General features: G+C 42.7%; 1 protein-coding gene across 9 annotated transcripts in view; it reads left to right on the top strand.

The window, feature by feature from the left end:
- The window catches only part of Hbs1l (HBS1 like translational GTPase), a 72,401-nt gene extending 55,709 nt beyond the window's left edge, over positions 1-16,692 (top strand). For 7 of the 9 annotated variants that reach the window (XM_006980104.4, XM_006980105.4, XM_076552644.1 and 4 more), the window contains 8 exons: positions 465-582; positions 1,077-1,145; positions 3,339-3,443; positions 7,649-7,739; positions 8,064-8,172; positions 13,008-13,108; positions 15,355-15,499; positions 16,046-16,692. In XM_006980104.4, coding sequence (XP_006980166.3) covers positions 465-582; positions 1,077-1,145; positions 3,339-3,443; positions 7,649-7,739; positions 8,064-8,172; positions 13,008-13,108; positions 15,355-15,499; positions 16,046-16,057 — 750 coding nt within the window. In that variant the 3' untranslated portion in view covers positions 16,058-16,692. Of the gene's footprint in view, positions 1-464; positions 583-1,076; positions 1,146-3,338; positions 3,444-7,648; positions 7,740-8,063; positions 8,173-13,007; positions 14,279-14,380; positions 15,500-16,045 lie in introns of those variants that run through there. The other 2 variants (XR_013045048.1, XR_013045049.1) reach the window with 2 other exon arrangements.

The following is a 16,692-nucleotide window of genomic DNA, read 5'->3' as shown; positions in this document are numbered from 1 at the left end:
ATCTTGTTGAGTATGTTTAATTCTATTTTTCTTTCTCTTCTGGTATGTATATAAAATATATTCTTTAAAATGGATGACTTTTAAAATGTTCATATATTGAGTATTTGGCGTGGATTTTATGTGATAAGAGATTTTCTCCCACCTACCACTTTAGATTGTAAAGTTTAAGGAGGTCATGGAGGCATGTTGGTAGAAAAGAATTTATCCAGCAAAAATCTGTAATATGCCTACATCAGTGAGTAAATATGCTTTAATGGTTAGAAGGAAATTTCCAGATCTCCCCCAAATTCAAAAGTACTGGCTCAGGTAACCTCAGGGCTACACTTGGCTGATGCCTGTTACTATTTGGAAAGTTTGTTGCTGTTTGTTTTGCAAACTTGATTCAGTTGTAGTAATGATGAGTCTTTGCATTTTTTGCTTAGAGCATTCTATAAGTCAGTTTCTATCTTCCATCTTGTTACTAGGAGAGTGACGTAGCTTTTATCCCTACGAGTGGTCTCAGTGGTGAAAATCTAACCACAAGATCACAGTCAAGTGAGCTCACGAAGTGGTATAAAGGATCATGTTTATTAGAACAAATTGGTACGTATTCTGTTACCACTCTGTTTTGATGTCCTATAAACTTGATATAGATTATTTAGAGTTCTTTATGAGAGACAATGTATATGAAAAAGCATAGAATTTGTAATCAGAGAAACAGGACTCTTAGTTTTGAAATCATGTGTACTATTTAAAGTAATACTCAGTGCTTTGAAGCTACATTATGAGGTTAGAACTGGCCCTCCCTGTCTAGTTACAGACTAGTTAGAATTAAATGAAGTGATATGTGGGAAATACAGTTTATAATTGTAAAGTATTTGAATGACAGTCATTTACTGTTAGCATTTACAGAATAAGTTCTTTTTCTAGAAGAAGAGAGACAATGATGGGCACACTTGAGGTAGTGGAAAAATAATTCCTTGTTTGGGTTTGAGGGTGCTGGGAATCAAAACCAGGCCCCTGAGCAAACTGTGCTCTTCTGAGCAATGTCCATAGTCCCATCATTTAAATTAAACTGTTTGCCGTTTTCCTACCAGATTCCTTCAAGCCCCCTCAACGATCTATTGACAAACCTTTTAGGTTATGTGTGTCGGATGTCTTCAAAGGTGAGTGCTGCTCTGTAGACTGGCTCTGTCACACTGCCCGTCTACTCTCTGTGCCTTGTTTTCTCGAACTGTCGTGTTGTCTTTGGGTTCATCCTCTCCACATGAATGTAAGGATGAGCATCACGCTTTCACTGTTACTTCACACGGCCCAGTCCCAGAGCCTCTGAACACTCCTCAGTTTACACACCACTTCCCCCTTACATTCACCTGTCACGGGCAAAGAGGCCTAAGCTTTATCTCCCTGACCTTAAACACATTGGATAATTCATCTTCTTTACCCTCCAGAGTGAGGGGCTGGTGAGGTGGCTCACTGGGTAAAGGCCCATGCCACCAAGCCTGACAGCCGAGTTTGGTCCCTTGGTCCCACGTGGCAGAAAGAGACCGTCAGCTCCTAAAGGTTTTCTTCTGACCTCACACACTTGCACTGTGGTGACTGAACACACACACTCAGAGACACCAAATAAGTATCATTTTAAAGTTCACACACACACACACACACACACACACATACACACACACACACACACATACTTTAAGATCCCAATCGTACTGTGTCCTCGTGTTTCCATGCTTTAGTGTTCTTTCCTCTCTCTGCCTGTTTCCTACCCACCTGTGTCAGTTTGAGTAAGACATAGCATCACACAGACAAAGGGGGAAATTAATATGAGAAATCAGAACCACTAACTGTGATAAAAGACTAGTGCTTAAGATACCAGGAAACCCCGTACCCTGGAGCTGAGGGAGGCAAAGGTTCAGACTGATGGAGAAGGTGCTATACTAAGTAAGTACCTAAGAATGTACCTCACTTAAACATAGGTAGAAAGTCCTGTCCAGAAAGCTACAGAAGGGTCGGAGAATAAAAGATAGGTAGGAGCTGAAGTATATACTATTGATAGAGTGGGATAAGTGATGTTATAAAGATGTCAGTTGTCTCCTTCATCTCCATTATCACACAGAAAATAAAGAGTGCGTATTTACAGTGGTTACTCTGGGCCTGCCCACACAGGCCCCCAGCCCTGCACTGGTGTTCATTATTGCACTGGTTACTCTGCCGTCTATTTTATGAACCCTTGAAAGGCACCTGCAAGATGTAGTCTAGTACCCGACACAAGGTGCCTTTAGTAAATGAGTGAGAAATGAATGTAAGCAGAGGGGGATGGAATTGAACTAGATCATAATCACAATTAGTCTCCAGAGGAGCAGTCGGGGAGGGGATATGGAAATGCTTTTGAAATGTCCTTTATCTCTTAAACCCCGAAGCAGGGGCTGTCTTCCAGCCGGTGTCTGACGATCTGCCCTCTCTTTGGGCACCTTCCCAGCTTCTGCCTTGCGTGTTCCCTTAGTGTGTCCTGCTGAGCTAACACGCGCTCTAGTTCTGACTCCTCCTGTACTTAAATTTGCATTCTTTTTGATGATGGTTGTTGTCATAGCCATCATGAGATTTTCTTTCTTCCTGGTTTTCTTTGACCTACTTTCTCCTGCCTCCTCCTTTTTGTGACCTGTCTCCTGGGTGTGTAGGCTTCATTTTCAGATTCTGAAATAGTGATTTCACTAAATGCTTTTTATGAAGTCATGTCCATGAGTTCCCCTACTACCCACATCTGGATGCTTCCCACATTTGTGTCTCCACCCTGAGCCAGTCAGTCACCTCAGCCTCAGAATAGATAGAGACTCTAGGTAGGCCACCTGAATCTCCCAAAGCTATTAGCATCTTATCCCTTAGTCCTCTGCCCCCACCCTCTCTCCCCAAGAGCTTTGCATGTGCCGGGCCAGTGAGCTGCACCCCGGTGTGCCACTGTGGATTCTTAGGTGCACAATTTTTCTTTTAAATCATATTTGTGGCCCTCAGGTTCACTCACTCTTGTCTTTCTCTTTACTGGGCTAGGTTTCTTATGGAAATGGCCTCTGCTTCCTTCTCTTACCCCGGAGCTTAGTAGATTGCCTGGTGTCTATTAGTCATTCAATAAACATTTGGAAAGGAATGAACCTTCACTTTTTGTTATATGAATAGTTTTATTTGCAAGAAAAACTGGAAGTGTGACTATTTAGTAGAGGTATTAAAACTTCCAACCTGACCAGGGCTTGGTGTTCGTTAACTCCTGCCTTTTGTAGCTATGTAGAGAAGAACTATCACGGTGGTAATTATCAGATAACAGTAGTACATGCTTCATGTGATGTTGGTATGTTTTGCAGATCAAGGATCTGGCTTTTGTGTGACTGGTAAAATTGAAGCTGGTTATATCCAGACTGGTGACCGACTGTTAGCAATGCCACCCAATGAAACCTGCACTGCAAAAGGTATGACCAGTGTGCAGCATGCTTTTGCTAACAGGTCTTGAGACAGCAGATTTCTTCTTCAGTAGTCTAGTTATAACTCCGGAGTCAATATCCTCTTACTGAAATTGTAACTAACTGTCAAAATGATACTGACTGTTGAACACTAAAATGTGAAAACAAACCATTTTTTTTCCTGTTGTGGCACATGGCTGTGTGTACATATAACATTCTAACCCTGGTAACATTCTGTTTTGGGTACTGAGTCATAAAATCTGTTTTAAGACGGAGCCAGCTGTATACATAACTGACAGATACTTATAAAATTATAATTTGTAGAAGAAATTAAAGAATCCAGCCTATAGTGTAGCTAGTCAGTGGCAGGCAGCTTGTCCCCATGGAGTCTGTATTTCAGCTTTGATCATGTTTATGCCTATACATGATACCTGTGATTACCCACCTCTCTCTGTGTTTAAGGTAAATATAGGTACACCTAAGTGGAGCTAACCTAAGCTGCCATCTCCACTGCTTTTTCAGAGGTATCTGTGTGTGTTGATGATCATTGATAACTTTCTGCCTAAGGATTAGCCTTTCGTGTGTATATGTTCTTATCTAAATTTAGCTTAGAAAGTGCTCAGTTCTAGGTAACCTTAATCTGATTTCTAGCCAGTTCTGTGACTTCTGGGTAAAATGGAAGATGTTCTGTAGTAGAATAGTAGTATTTGTAAAGTATAAGCTGAAGTCTAGCCCATTGGCAATGTTAACATTTTAGTACACCCTCTACCGCTCTTCCTTTGGTCTGTGTTCATAGTTGGACTTGGCAGGGTTATAAATCTGAATGGACATTTTTCAAACTCTCCTGCCACTGTTGGCCCTTCTCCTACCCCACTCCCTCAGGGGGCAGAGATTGACTCTAGATACCTGCTAGGCAGAATTACCAGAGTCACATCCTCAGCCCTTGGTATTTGGATATACAGTCTGGCTCTGCAACTCAGGATAGCTTTGAACTCAGTCTGTAGCCTAGGCTGGCCTTACATCTGTGCTCTCCTGTCATAGCCTCAAAGTGCTGAGAGTCCATGTGTGAGCTACCACAGGTAGTGTAAGGAATTGGTAAATACCTAGTTAGTGGTATGCTGAATCTATAGTTGAAGGTTACATGGGATGACAAATTCTGTTTCCAGTTAACCCTATTCTTCTTGCCTGCTACAGACCATGGCATTTCTGGTTTGATGGAAAATAATGTGTACTTGAAGAAGATCCACTTTCCATAGCTCTGTTGTTTGCAAGTGCAGCTCTCTGCTTCTGCTTCTAATGTGGTTATAAGACCTGCAGCACTGGGTGCAGAGGTGGCTCAGCTGAAGTGTTTACCATGCCAGCAGGAAGAGCTGAATGCAGTCCTAGAACCCACGTGACAGCCTGGCATTAGTGCTGTCCTAGAACCCACGTGACAGCCTGGGTCCTAGAACCCACATGACAGGCTGGCATTAGTGCAGTCTTAGAACCCACATGACAGGTTGGCATTAGTGCAGTCCTAGAACCCATGTGACAGCTGGCATTAATGTAGTCCTAGAACCCATGTGACAGCTGGCATTAATGTAGTCCTAGAACCCACATGACAGGCTGGCATTAGTGCAGTTCTAGAACCCACATGACAGGCTGGCATTAGTGCTGTCCCAGAACCCACGTGACAGGCTGGCATTAATGTAGTCCTAGAACCCACATGACAGGCTGGCATTAATGTAGTCCCAGAACCCACATGACAGGCTGGCATTAATATAGTCCTAGAACCCACATGACAGGCTGGCATTAATGTAGTCCCAGAACCCACATGACAGGCTGGCATGGGCACTCAGGATCCCAGCACTGGAGAGGGCAGGCCGGTCTCTGGGTTTCGCTGGCAGCCAAACTACTTGGCAAAGTCCTGCCTTAAACCATAAGAACAGAACAAACAGATTGCTGTACCTGAGGAACAACACCTGACTGAGCTTGACCTCTGTCCACCGTGTGCATGTACACACACACTCACTCACACACACTCATCAAAGAACTAAAACACTTAGGAAATACTAATTTCTGTCTGCTAATGAGCTTTTTTTTTTTTTTTTAAGAATAAACTAAAAAAAAAAAAAAAAAAGATTTTAAATAACCAGCAGCTGAGAGTTGAGAACCTGGTCCTAAAATTACCACAGGCCTTACTATTGCGTCCCTGTGGACACCTATGAGAGAGAGCCCCATGCTCCCTGCCGCTGTGTGCTGCTCTCCTCCATGGGGAGACTGGCCAGTCCCTCTGGTGACTGAGCAGAAGCTGGAGCAGCCATGGCAGAAGCTTCTGCTCCAGGAGTCTTGCCTGGCTCTCTGGACAGTCCCAGCCCTCGGCTCTGCCCACTGCCATTGCTGCCTTTGGGCTTTGCCACACGGATCTCTGTGCTCTTTGTTCTGAATACATGAGGGACGACTGTGATGCTCCGTTACCCCAGGAACGGAGGCTTGCCTGCCCTCAGGTAGCAATTCCAAGGCACCTCTTCACTCTAGTGACAGCAAATTGAAGCGTAGTAGCTTGTACCTCTAGTCCCAGCCTTTGGGAAGCCAAAGAGGGAGGATTGCAGTTATTTCAGGGCTGTTTTAAATGACATTGTTAGTTGGTGACCAGCCTGGGATGTGGGAAAAAAACTAAAACCCAAGTGACAAAAACATATCAAGTGTCTGGAGTATTAAAAGAAAAAAATAAAGCCCCCTTTTCTAATGTCTGACCAAGGAGAAAGCCTTTAGAAACTAGAAATGGGGGGCGGGGTGGGGTGGATAGCAGGAAGAGAGATGAGAGGGGATCTGTGGTTGGTATGTAAAATGAATAAAAAAAAACAAAAGAAACCAGATATGGGATGGTAACATGGTTGGGAGAAAAAAAGAAACAATGTAAGTATTTTGGAAACGTGGTCAATAAATATGAAAGGCCTTTTAAAAATTTTAAGCCAAAGGCAATCTCTATTGTATTAAACCAACTACCTTTAATTTGACTGATATTTAAATTAGTCAATTTTGTATTTAAATTTACAATTTAAATTACTAATTTTTGAAGCCAAGAATATTGTCCCAAAAGAGCATGTCACATAAGGGAGAAAAGTATAGTGTTATAAAGAAATGAAGGACTATAATTTATTAAAAATATGTCAGTCCAGAACAGTTCTACTGTGGCTGGCCTGCACACCGTCTTCATTGGAAGGCACAGCTTTCAGTGAAAAGTAATTTAACCTGTACATCCAGCGCATCAAATGAAATAGCACAGGCTTTGTTTCCGAAGCCCTGGAATAAGGAAGCTACATAAAGCCCTAAGAAATTGCTCTTCAGGACTGTTTTGAGGTGGCTAGGTGTATATATGTATGTAGGTGTGTGTGTGTGTGTGTGTGTGTGTGTGTGTGTGTGTGTGTGTGTGTGTGTGTATGTATGCATGTGTGTATGTATGTATGTATGTATATATGTATATATAGGCACGGTGACTTTTCAGTTAAATTTTATTGCTGGTTTCTTAATCTCCCCTGTAGTGACTCATGGTGTGCAGACTCTGGGGAGAAGCTGTCTTTGAGCAGGAATAGTGAAGGGCTAGATGAATGGACACTTGGACTCTGAACGCTTTTGCTTCATTTAGGTCATCCTCTAATTGAAAACAAAGTTTGCCCAGTATGAGGGGACAGTTCTAGAATCCCAGTGTATGGGAGTTCAAGGCAGGAGGATCAGAGAGTTCAAGGCCAGCCTAGGCTGTGCCTTGGAACTTTCTTGGAGAGGGGGGGAGATTGAAAGGAAGGGCAGAACAGCTCAAGAGAATAAACTATTCCCAGCTACCTTTGCCAGTCCTGCCTTTGACGGCACTAGGAGTCATTTAATAGTCTGGACTATTTAGCTGTGACTGCGTCCATTAATATAGTAGCAGTGTTTGAATAAAGTCTGCTGGGAGGCTATTGCTTCATCGGGTAAGTGAGTTTGAAATATTTGACTAAATGGCGAGAAAGCGGCTTCCTGTGGGCAAAGACCAGCCACCGTGCTTAGGGTGGTGCTCTAGAGTGTCAGGTCTGGAGGAACTACTTCCGCCACGCTTGGTTCCACTTCTCACTCCTAACCCACTCAAATTGAAAACGATGAGTACAGCGATGAAGCGCACCCCCCAGACTCCCTGGGTTGCTCTGGCTCTGTGCAGAGGTGTTTCACTGTTGGCTTTGGTTTTTACTCATTTCCAGGAATCACTCTTCACGATGAACCTGTTGATTGGGCAGCAGCAGGAGATCACGTTAGCCTTACTTTGGTTGGGATGGATATCATCAAAATCAAGTGAGTAAGAAAACGAGTTTGAACAGCCTTTGTATCAGAGAAAGGACATCAGGGTACATGAGTTTTGCAGTCCACTAGTTCTGTCTTAGCCAGAATTTTATTTGGCCAAATTTAATTTTTACAAATGCCATCTAAAATGGAGTTGATTCATGTTGACACACAAACTCACCATGTTCTTGAGATGGAAGCTATAATGCATGAAGCTGTGCTTTAGCTCGGGGTGGGGAGTCCTTAGAAAACGTTCTTATTTGCGTAATTGTTTTAGTTTCTTTCCAAGTGATCTTTTCCGTGCGCGTTCCTTCATTTTCTCCTTCTCTGTTACAGTGTTGGCTGCATATTTTGCGGCCCCAAAGAACCCATCAAAGCTTGCACTCGCTTCAGAGCCCGGATCCTCATCTTCAATATTGAAGTTCCTATCACTAAAGGATTTCCTGTAAGTTTCCTATGCATTGGCCTTGCTTCTGTGAACCAGGGAAGTCCCAACACACCTTAAAATGTGCCGATTGTTTCAAAGGAACATCATTTCTAATTTAGAAAAATAAGTTAGAATTTGAAAATACTTTGTTTCTTATTTTGAGTCTTTTACAAAATATATTCTAATATTTATTTTCTGTGTGTGGGTGTTGGTTCACATATATGTCTGCACACCATGTGTGTGCCCACAGAAGCTAGAAGAGCATCAGATCCCCTAGAACTGAGTTACAGGTGATTTCAGGAATCAAACCCAGGTCCTCTGAAGAGTGGCCACTGTTTTTAACCCCTGAGGCACCTCTCCAGCCCTTATTTTGATTCTTGAGTCTGAGAACATTTTCAAGAGAAGATATTTCATAACACTGATGATAATATATTTTTTTCTGGGGGAAGTGAGAGACTTTTTACTGGGTAGTAAAGCTTACCTAGCATTTTTAATTGAGGTGCTTCTGTTTTGCTTAATGTACTTATTTTTGGTATTTCTGAGTATAAAGTATAGATTAGTTTTACAGGTTAGAAAGCCACACAAATAGAGAAAATAAGAATAGTCTGTGTTTGCATAATCCATCAAGAGCTGCTGTTTTGACTTCATCAGGTTTCCATGCTCACATCCTATGCACTGGCACGTGTGCACACGGAGATTTCAGGTGTGTCCAGAGCTCTGGTCACATTTGATGAACTCTGACTGCGTCGAAGCCACTCATTCTGACCCTGCATGATGTGACTGCTCTGTAGGGTGTCATTGACCAGCTCAAGTCTGCCTCACTGTGGGATGAGGAGTTTTTCACAGTATTTCTTATCCCAGAAAGATGTTACTTGTGGGTTTCTTATTTCATGTGTAGTTTTCTTCTCATAGACTTAAGACCACACTCTCATGTGGTTCCCTGCATTGGTAACTTAACAGTCAGACAATCCCTTCCCCATCAGATCATGTAGTACAGACACTTTGTGATAGCAAAAAGTGTCTCTCAGTAGATTTAAATGGTTATCCCTTGAAGGTAAAAGTCACTTTCACTATGCAGTGTACTTGTTTTTATAAATTCAGAAAAGCCATTACATAAATATGCACTATTTGTTTCAAATTAATGTCTTATTCTAATCTAGAAAGATACACAGCCAGAATTTAACCATCATATTTATTTTGCTTTTTATTTTGCTTCTTGACCCTAGGAACTTTTTCAAGAGAAAAAAAATTAAATCAAACAGGAATAGTAATTGATCTTTCAACTTTTTAAAGTCCATGATAGTGTTTGAAGAGCTGAGAAGAAATTACTTAGGACATTCAAATTCATCTTATGTATGATTATATATCTGTGAGATAATCATATGCTTTGCTTGTGATTCTTATTTCTTTATAAGTGTAGTCACCATGTTTATTTGATATTTAAATGCTTTAGTAGTCATATTGTATTTTTATTCTCTTTTTAAAAAGTGTTTCACCAAAAGAGTTGTTATAATTGAAATATTTTGTTCTTAACCATTTAGGATTAGCAAATAGTCCCCAGTCATTTGCTTTAGAATGAGTGGAACTGGTTCCTGGCAAGCAGGGAGGTTGTTGTAGCCTGTGTTTACATGCACAAGAATTGATTTTTGCCAATAGAGAGGGGTCAAAAGGGCAGTATTTACTTTGAATAGTAGCATTATCTCTTGCCTATAGTAGTTTCTTAAAAATAAGCACCAAATGAAAGCTTTTCAGCTACTTTAAGAGACTCTCCTGCATATCGGGATAAAATGTGATCAGAAAAACTGGTCATATCTACCTGCTCTGGTAGAAAAAAAAAAAAAACAAAGAAAGTCCTTCTTAAACAATTAAAATTTTACTAGTTAGCACTTAATTCTGCCAATACTACATACAGAGGTATATGTAAATTTCCCTTAGTTGTTATGACAACTGTACATTTTGAGAGAAGAAAGTATAAGACTGATTCAATTTAAATTCGTATTTTATCTTTATTGTAACTAGTATATCTAAGAAAGTTCACATTGTTAGTTTGTAACTTAGTATACTCTTGCTATTGGTTATAACCATCCCTGCAGTCCATCTCAAGAGCATTATCACCCCAAACTAATCCTGCAGCCATTGTCTGAGTTCTGTCTAGTGGTTGTCTTCTCATTCTCTTAGTGTCCTACAGTAACTTGTTAACTTTGGAGCAACCTGGTTTATGTGTCTTTTCTGTGCCTCTGTGTCATGTCAGGAGCTCAGGGCCAGAGCCAACATCACGAAGCCTTTGCCTGTCTTCTTTAAGAGCCTTGTGTTTATCTTGTGCGGTTAGGCCATGGATCGGTTTGTAGTTGGTTTCCTATGTGATGTTGGGCAAAGCTTCACTGTCATCCTTTACATTTGCTCATCCAGTTTCCTAGCAACATCTGTTGGGGAGTGGGGAGCCTCCGGTAACCAACATAGGCACCTTTGTTGAATATCAAATGACCATATATTCACTGATATTTTTAATAGGCTATTAAGAAAAATTATTTATATTGTTGCCTAACATTATAGCTTAATGAAACACTAGGTGATTTGGTCCTCATAAACCCATGAAGCCAAGTTCAATCCCTAACACCCTTAGACCAGGGTATTTCAGATTTCAGAGATGTTAAAGATGTTATTAGAAAGCTACATGGGACTTCTGATAGTAAGAGACTTCTGACACCTACTGTCTCTTACCGTAACTTGTTAATGTTCATAGAACGTTAACTCACAGGACTGACTTGCCTCCCGTCAAGTCTCTCTGTTTAGATGGGTATTTAACAGAGTTTGGAGAAATGCTCTGAGTTTTCAGAATAGTGAGTAGAGACCCTTGTGGGGTTGTGACTAGGTAAACGGTAATGGTTAAGCCAGCACCCAGTTTTTCCTTTTGACACGGTGCTGCAGATGGTTTTAGATTATGAAGGAGTTTGATTTGATACACAGTATTAAGGTTTTAGATTATGAGTGAGTTTGACTTTATATATAATATTAGGATGTCAAGATATTATACACTGAATTCTTTTGATTGTAAATAGATTGTTTCACTCATGTCCAACAGGTTTTTTGTTTGTTTGTTTTTGTTTTAGTTAATAAACAGTGCTGTGGAGAGAGAAGGAAATATCAAATGTAACCCCATATTTCCACACCCCATTTGTTAGCCCTGGTGTTGCAGCTCAGCAAATAGTAGAAGGAACTGAGTGGGGTTCATGTGCCTCTTTTCTTTGGTATTTGGTAGGCCATGAAGACCTAGTCATGTGTGAGATGAGCGTAGGGATCTAGTCCTAAAGAGGTGTTTCTGACATACTCAGTCTCGCACTTGTATTGCGATGTGCAGTTTTAAGACCTGCAGCCAATGAGTGTGGAGGGGACCCAGGACCTAGCGCATGCTGTGCAAGCATCCTTCCCTGAGCTGCATCCCTGGCTTGCTTTTCTCCCTTCTCCAAGTGCAAACTATTTCGGCTAGGAATTCCAGATAGGAAATGTCTGTTTCTACAACTCAGTGGCTCAGAATGATGTTTACAAACCATTTAAAGTAGGAGAGCTTTTCTGCTTCCTGGGAATGCGGTCTGCTGCTGTTCATGCACTGTAGACACACTGGTAGCACGCTCAAAGCCTATTATTTGAATAAGAACAGTCGGTCTGTGTTCTGACCTTGATTGGGATCCACCAAAGCTTCCCCCTTTTTCTTCATAAAAGCTTCTCTTAGAAAACAGAAGATTGTGTCCATGTGATTTCCACAGGACTCAGTAGCCGACATGAGAAGAGCCAGCAATTTGTAGCTTCAACTGATTCAGAGTGCAATTCAAGCTTCCATGAAGCTCCATGGCCACATTACATGCCAGAACTTTCTGCTATGTCTCTTCCATGTGAAAACATAGTCGACAGTACTTAGTTTATGATCTAATGATCTAATGGCAGGCGAGAGCAGGCCTGTTCAGGGTGGGATGGCCACAGACGATGTGATGTATCAAATCATCATGTTATCTGGGTGTTTCCCATGTGCTGGGTACTGTTAATATTAGGTGACTTCTGAGCATCCTCATTTTAGTGTATGGAACCTCAGTCAGGGACTTTGCAGGTAGACTAGTTAAAGAGCATGGCCCAGGTGAAGGTGATTTGCACCTATGTCTATTAGACTTTCAGCCTGGTCTAATCTCTATGTAAGTAAACTACCACCTATAAGATCTGTCACACAATGCTTGGTACTCGGGGATTCTTATAAATGTTGCTCTCCTTCTTATCTCTGTATATGGAAGCTTTTATTCTTTTTGCCCAAGAGTGGATGTAGTGATCACCAATGAATATGTCAGATCCCCCTCCCTCATCATTCATGATAAAACAGTTCACTTGCTGAACATTTGTGTGTCCGAGTACTTTGTCTCATCCTCTCTATTTGTCATCACAATTCTGGGAAAGTCTGTTTTACCACTAAGGACACTGACCTACAGACAAATGCAAATGAAAGGCTTGGAATTCAGGCTTAGATTCTTGGCCTCCTGCTTCTTAGGATGCCACCATGGTGGTAGGTGTTGTGAACAGTAGCTGCTTTTAACCTTTACAGTAACCCCAAGGTACTGTTCTCTTCACTGTTACAGAGGAAAAGGGAACAGCGAGGCTCTGCAGCCTACTCAAGTTTAGCTGAGTGCAGGGTGGAAATTCGAGGGAACCCCTTACTAGTGTGGGCCAGGGGGCGGGGGCTGCTGGAGAGTCATCAGGAAGTGACTCTGGTCACCGTGATGACTTGCGTGTAATAGTCATCATGTGCCAAAAGGAAGGCTGGGACTTCTGTAGGAAACAGTTTCAGTATTTCCTTCTTCTGCTCGCTTTAGGTGCTGTTACACTACCAGACTGTCAGTGAGCCGGCTACTGTGAAGCGATTGATTAGTGTCCTAAACAAAAGTACTGGCGAAGTCACAAAGAAAAAGCCTAAGTGAGTGTTTGAACGCAGAAATCATAAACACTAACAATGTAAGTAAATTCCTTGCAGAGAAGCCGTGTGTGTACTGAGGTAAGTGGAGTCCAGTGTACTTTTTCTACCAATTGCTTGTCAGTGGTTACATTGAAATACACATACATAAACGCTTAAGGGGTGGGGAGAGAGCTCGAGTGAAGGCTGTGCTTGCTGCACAAGGATCCTCAGAACCCCTGGGAAAAGCTAGGTGCCTGGAACCCACTTGGAATGGCAGCATCCGGGAGGCAGAGCTAGTGGATCCCTGCGGCTCACTGGCCTGCCAGCCTAGCGTAGCCTGCAGGTTCACTGAGAGCTCGCGTCACAGAAGAAGATGAACAGTGCCTGAGGAGGGTCGTCCAAGGCCGCCCTTCGCCTTCCCATGCCCGCACACCCGTGTGTACACTCACCTGCACATACATGTGCAGTCATACCAACACCTTGTTTAGGAGTAAATGTTAGCTATGATTATGTATGATGGTGATGGGAATTATAAATAAAAACGTAAGTACAAATAGTTATGTTGCATCAAGCCACAGATGGTGATGGACCAAAGACATTTAGAAGCCTGTCCTGTGTTCTTAGAGGTGAATTTTAATTTGGCTGCCACGTGTTCCAGATCTTAGGCTCATGCTTTCCTTAACTTTGTCACTTGCTCAGTTAGCTTGTCCCCTAGCCTAAGGAAAAAGTCTCCGCGTGTTCTCTAGCACTTCACTCTTTCCAGCCTGTGACGTGACTGTGTTCCTGTCCACATGGTCTCACACTGAGGTGATCACTGCATGGTGGTTTTCTCGTTATCCTTAGCATCGAGGCTGAGGTCTGCACAGCCCTCTTTGCCTGACACAGGAAGTACTGTCTGAGAAACTAAGCATACTCTAAATAAAATAAAATAAAATAATGCAAGGGCATATTGCAAACTGCAGACTCTTGCTCGGTACGGAGCTAGAGGCCATCCTAGCTTGGGTTGGCTGCCTGCACTTTGGGTTTTCCCTCATCTTGAGCCCTGTGGGGAACCCCACTCAAAATCCCCTTCCTTGCCGTTGAGTATTTCTCACCTTTGCACCTGTGTAAGAGGCCCAGGGTGCTAATGGGTTAATGGGCTGACTGCCAGCAGAAAGGCCTGGAGGGCTGCCTGCTCCTCAGGAGGGGAGGGCTGCCTGCTCCTCAGGAGGGGAAAGCTGCCTGCTCCTCAGGAGGGGAGGGAGTCTGCTCCTCAGGAGGGGAGGGAAGGCTGCCTGCTCCTCAGGAAGGGAGGGAGTCTGCTCCTCAGGAGGGGAGGGAGGGCTGCCTGCTCCTCAGGAGGGGAGGGAGTCTGCTCCTCAGGAGGGGAGGGAGTCTGCTCCTCAGGAGGGGAGGGAGGGCTGCCTGCTCCTCAGGAGAGGAGGGCTGCCTGCATGTCTCTTGAAGGAGGTGCTTAGCTGGAGCCCTTGGCTTCTCACATCAGTGTGTGCCATGATGCTCTGGCAGACATCACAGAACTGTGAGGATGACATTCTCAAGGTCCATGCTTTCTAGGCTCTCTCAGGAGTGTTTCCTGTGACTTATACCTCAGCAATCACAGTAAAGTGACAGGAAGCTTACAAGCGGTGGAGGCAGGGTTCTGACTGACTCAGTGGCTTACACAAATGCTCCTGTGTGCGGGATTGTTGGGGTCTGTGTTGGAGGACAGTCATTTGGAGACCTTTTCAACTGAATTTTCCCTCCCTGTGCCTGCTGCAGGGTCCTAGTGTCAAGTCCAAGGTTGAATCATCAGAACTGTGAAAAAATAAATAAATACGCTTTAAAAGAGGATTAAGAGTTAGTATCCTGATAATACTAAACTTTACTACCATTGCTTTATTAGATAACTAAGCTTCTAGGTTTCTTCAGGGAATGGTAGAGAAGCATTGATCAGGATGGGTGTTGAATATTTAGGGGATAGGATACAGTGGACCTATAGGAGGTGTGTTTTAAGATTGGTGTACACACACACACACACACTCACACACACTCACATATACACCTCTGACATCCACCTAATGAATCTTAAATCTAGAATTACCCTCATTCCTTTTAGCCCAGAAAAATTCAAAGGCATATGCTTGCATTAAAACATACACACATGCAACTTTCCTCCTGGATTTTGAAGATGAGTTGATTTGCTGACTGGGTGCGAACTGCTCATCCCCAGGTGCTCACTTCTCTGTGTCGAATATCCATCTGTTCCTTGTTTCCCTCCCTCTTGCCAGGCTGCTGACCAAGGGCCAGAACGCTTTGGTGGAGCTGCAGACGCACAGACCAGTGGCCCTTGAGCTCTACAAAGACTTCAAGGAACTGGGGAGGTTTATGCTGCGCTACGGCGGCTCCACGATAGCCGCTGGTGTTGTCACGGAGGTATTGTGATGTCCTAGTTCACCGTGTCCTTTGCACCTTGCCAGCTGGTCACAGGGATTTTATGGCTTAAGGAAACACACAATATCAGAACAAGAAATTAAAATTTATACTCAAATAGTTTCTAAGTGATGAGAGGAGAAAAGTATCATATATGTGGGGTCAAATAAATTGGGAGTTCTGGTTTTGTTTAGTAGAAGAAGCTGTATTAGCTTTCTTTAAATTACTGGCTTTCAGTGTATTTGAAATAATTTGTCCAAAAAATTGAATTAATGTAGTTGTAACACTTTTTTAAACATAACTTTTATATATGATGAAGTACAGTGACATTTTGAAGGAAATAGCCAGAACTGAGCCAGGAAATTTCAGTAGTTTGAATCTTCTTCTGCATTCCCATAGCTAATATGAATATTTTATTTTAAAAAACGAGTAAGTAGCGTGACAGGAAGGGAAAATGGTGAGGGAAAGGGAAAGTCTGTTCCCTGTCCTGGCTGTTGTTATTATAGTAAAGGGTTTGAAATGACGGTGGCACCTTGTTTTCTCTTGCAGATCAAAGAGTGATGGGGTCCACCGTGTGTGTCTCCACCACGTTCAAATGCCGTGAGACAGGCAGCCACGCAGGCGGCATCCAGTGGTGCCGTTACAGAAACAGCGTGCACTTGATGACGTCTTGTAGATGAGAGGAACTAAAGCTATGATTAGCTGCCAAGAAGTATTCGTAATCACTCCTGCAGAAATGTCAAGGGGCCAACTGACACAGAAAGGCCACTAGTGTGCTTCCGTTTCCAAAGCAGTTTTCCCTTTGGGGTGGTAGTGAAATGCATCTGTTTTCCTGAGACTTGTGGGGATTATCCGAAGAGACTTAAATCATCATGAAATGGACTCAACTTCAGCCAAACCAAAACAGTCCTCATTTTCTCATTTCATTCTCCTGTTCCATGCACGTTTTAAGGAAAGGTATCTAATTGGGGACTTGAATGTAGTCAGTCTTTGACCTGGTGCTTTTTTTAGTTAACACTAAGAAAAGATTTACTGATGGTAATAGTAAAGCTGTTCTATGTTGAAAATGAAAACGTCCCTCACGTTCAACAAGTCTACCTTCAGAAGTGTGATTGAAGTGACTGAAAGCTGTTCTTAGGTCACTAAGGTTATTTAAGTTGAAGAGCCAGCTAATAAAACGCCTTAGTTTGAAGATA

Source organism: Peromyscus maniculatus, chromosome 16 (assembly GCF_049852395.1).
Source record: "Peromyscus maniculatus bairdii isolate BWxNUB_F1_BW_parent chromosome 16, HU_Pman_BW_mat_3.1, whole genome shotgun sequence".
Taxonomy (NCBI): Eukaryota; Metazoa; Chordata; class Mammalia; order Rodentia; family Cricetidae; genus Peromyscus; species Peromyscus maniculatus.
Note: the sequence above shows the minus strand (reverse complement) of the source record. Positions and strands in the feature narration are given on the sequence as shown.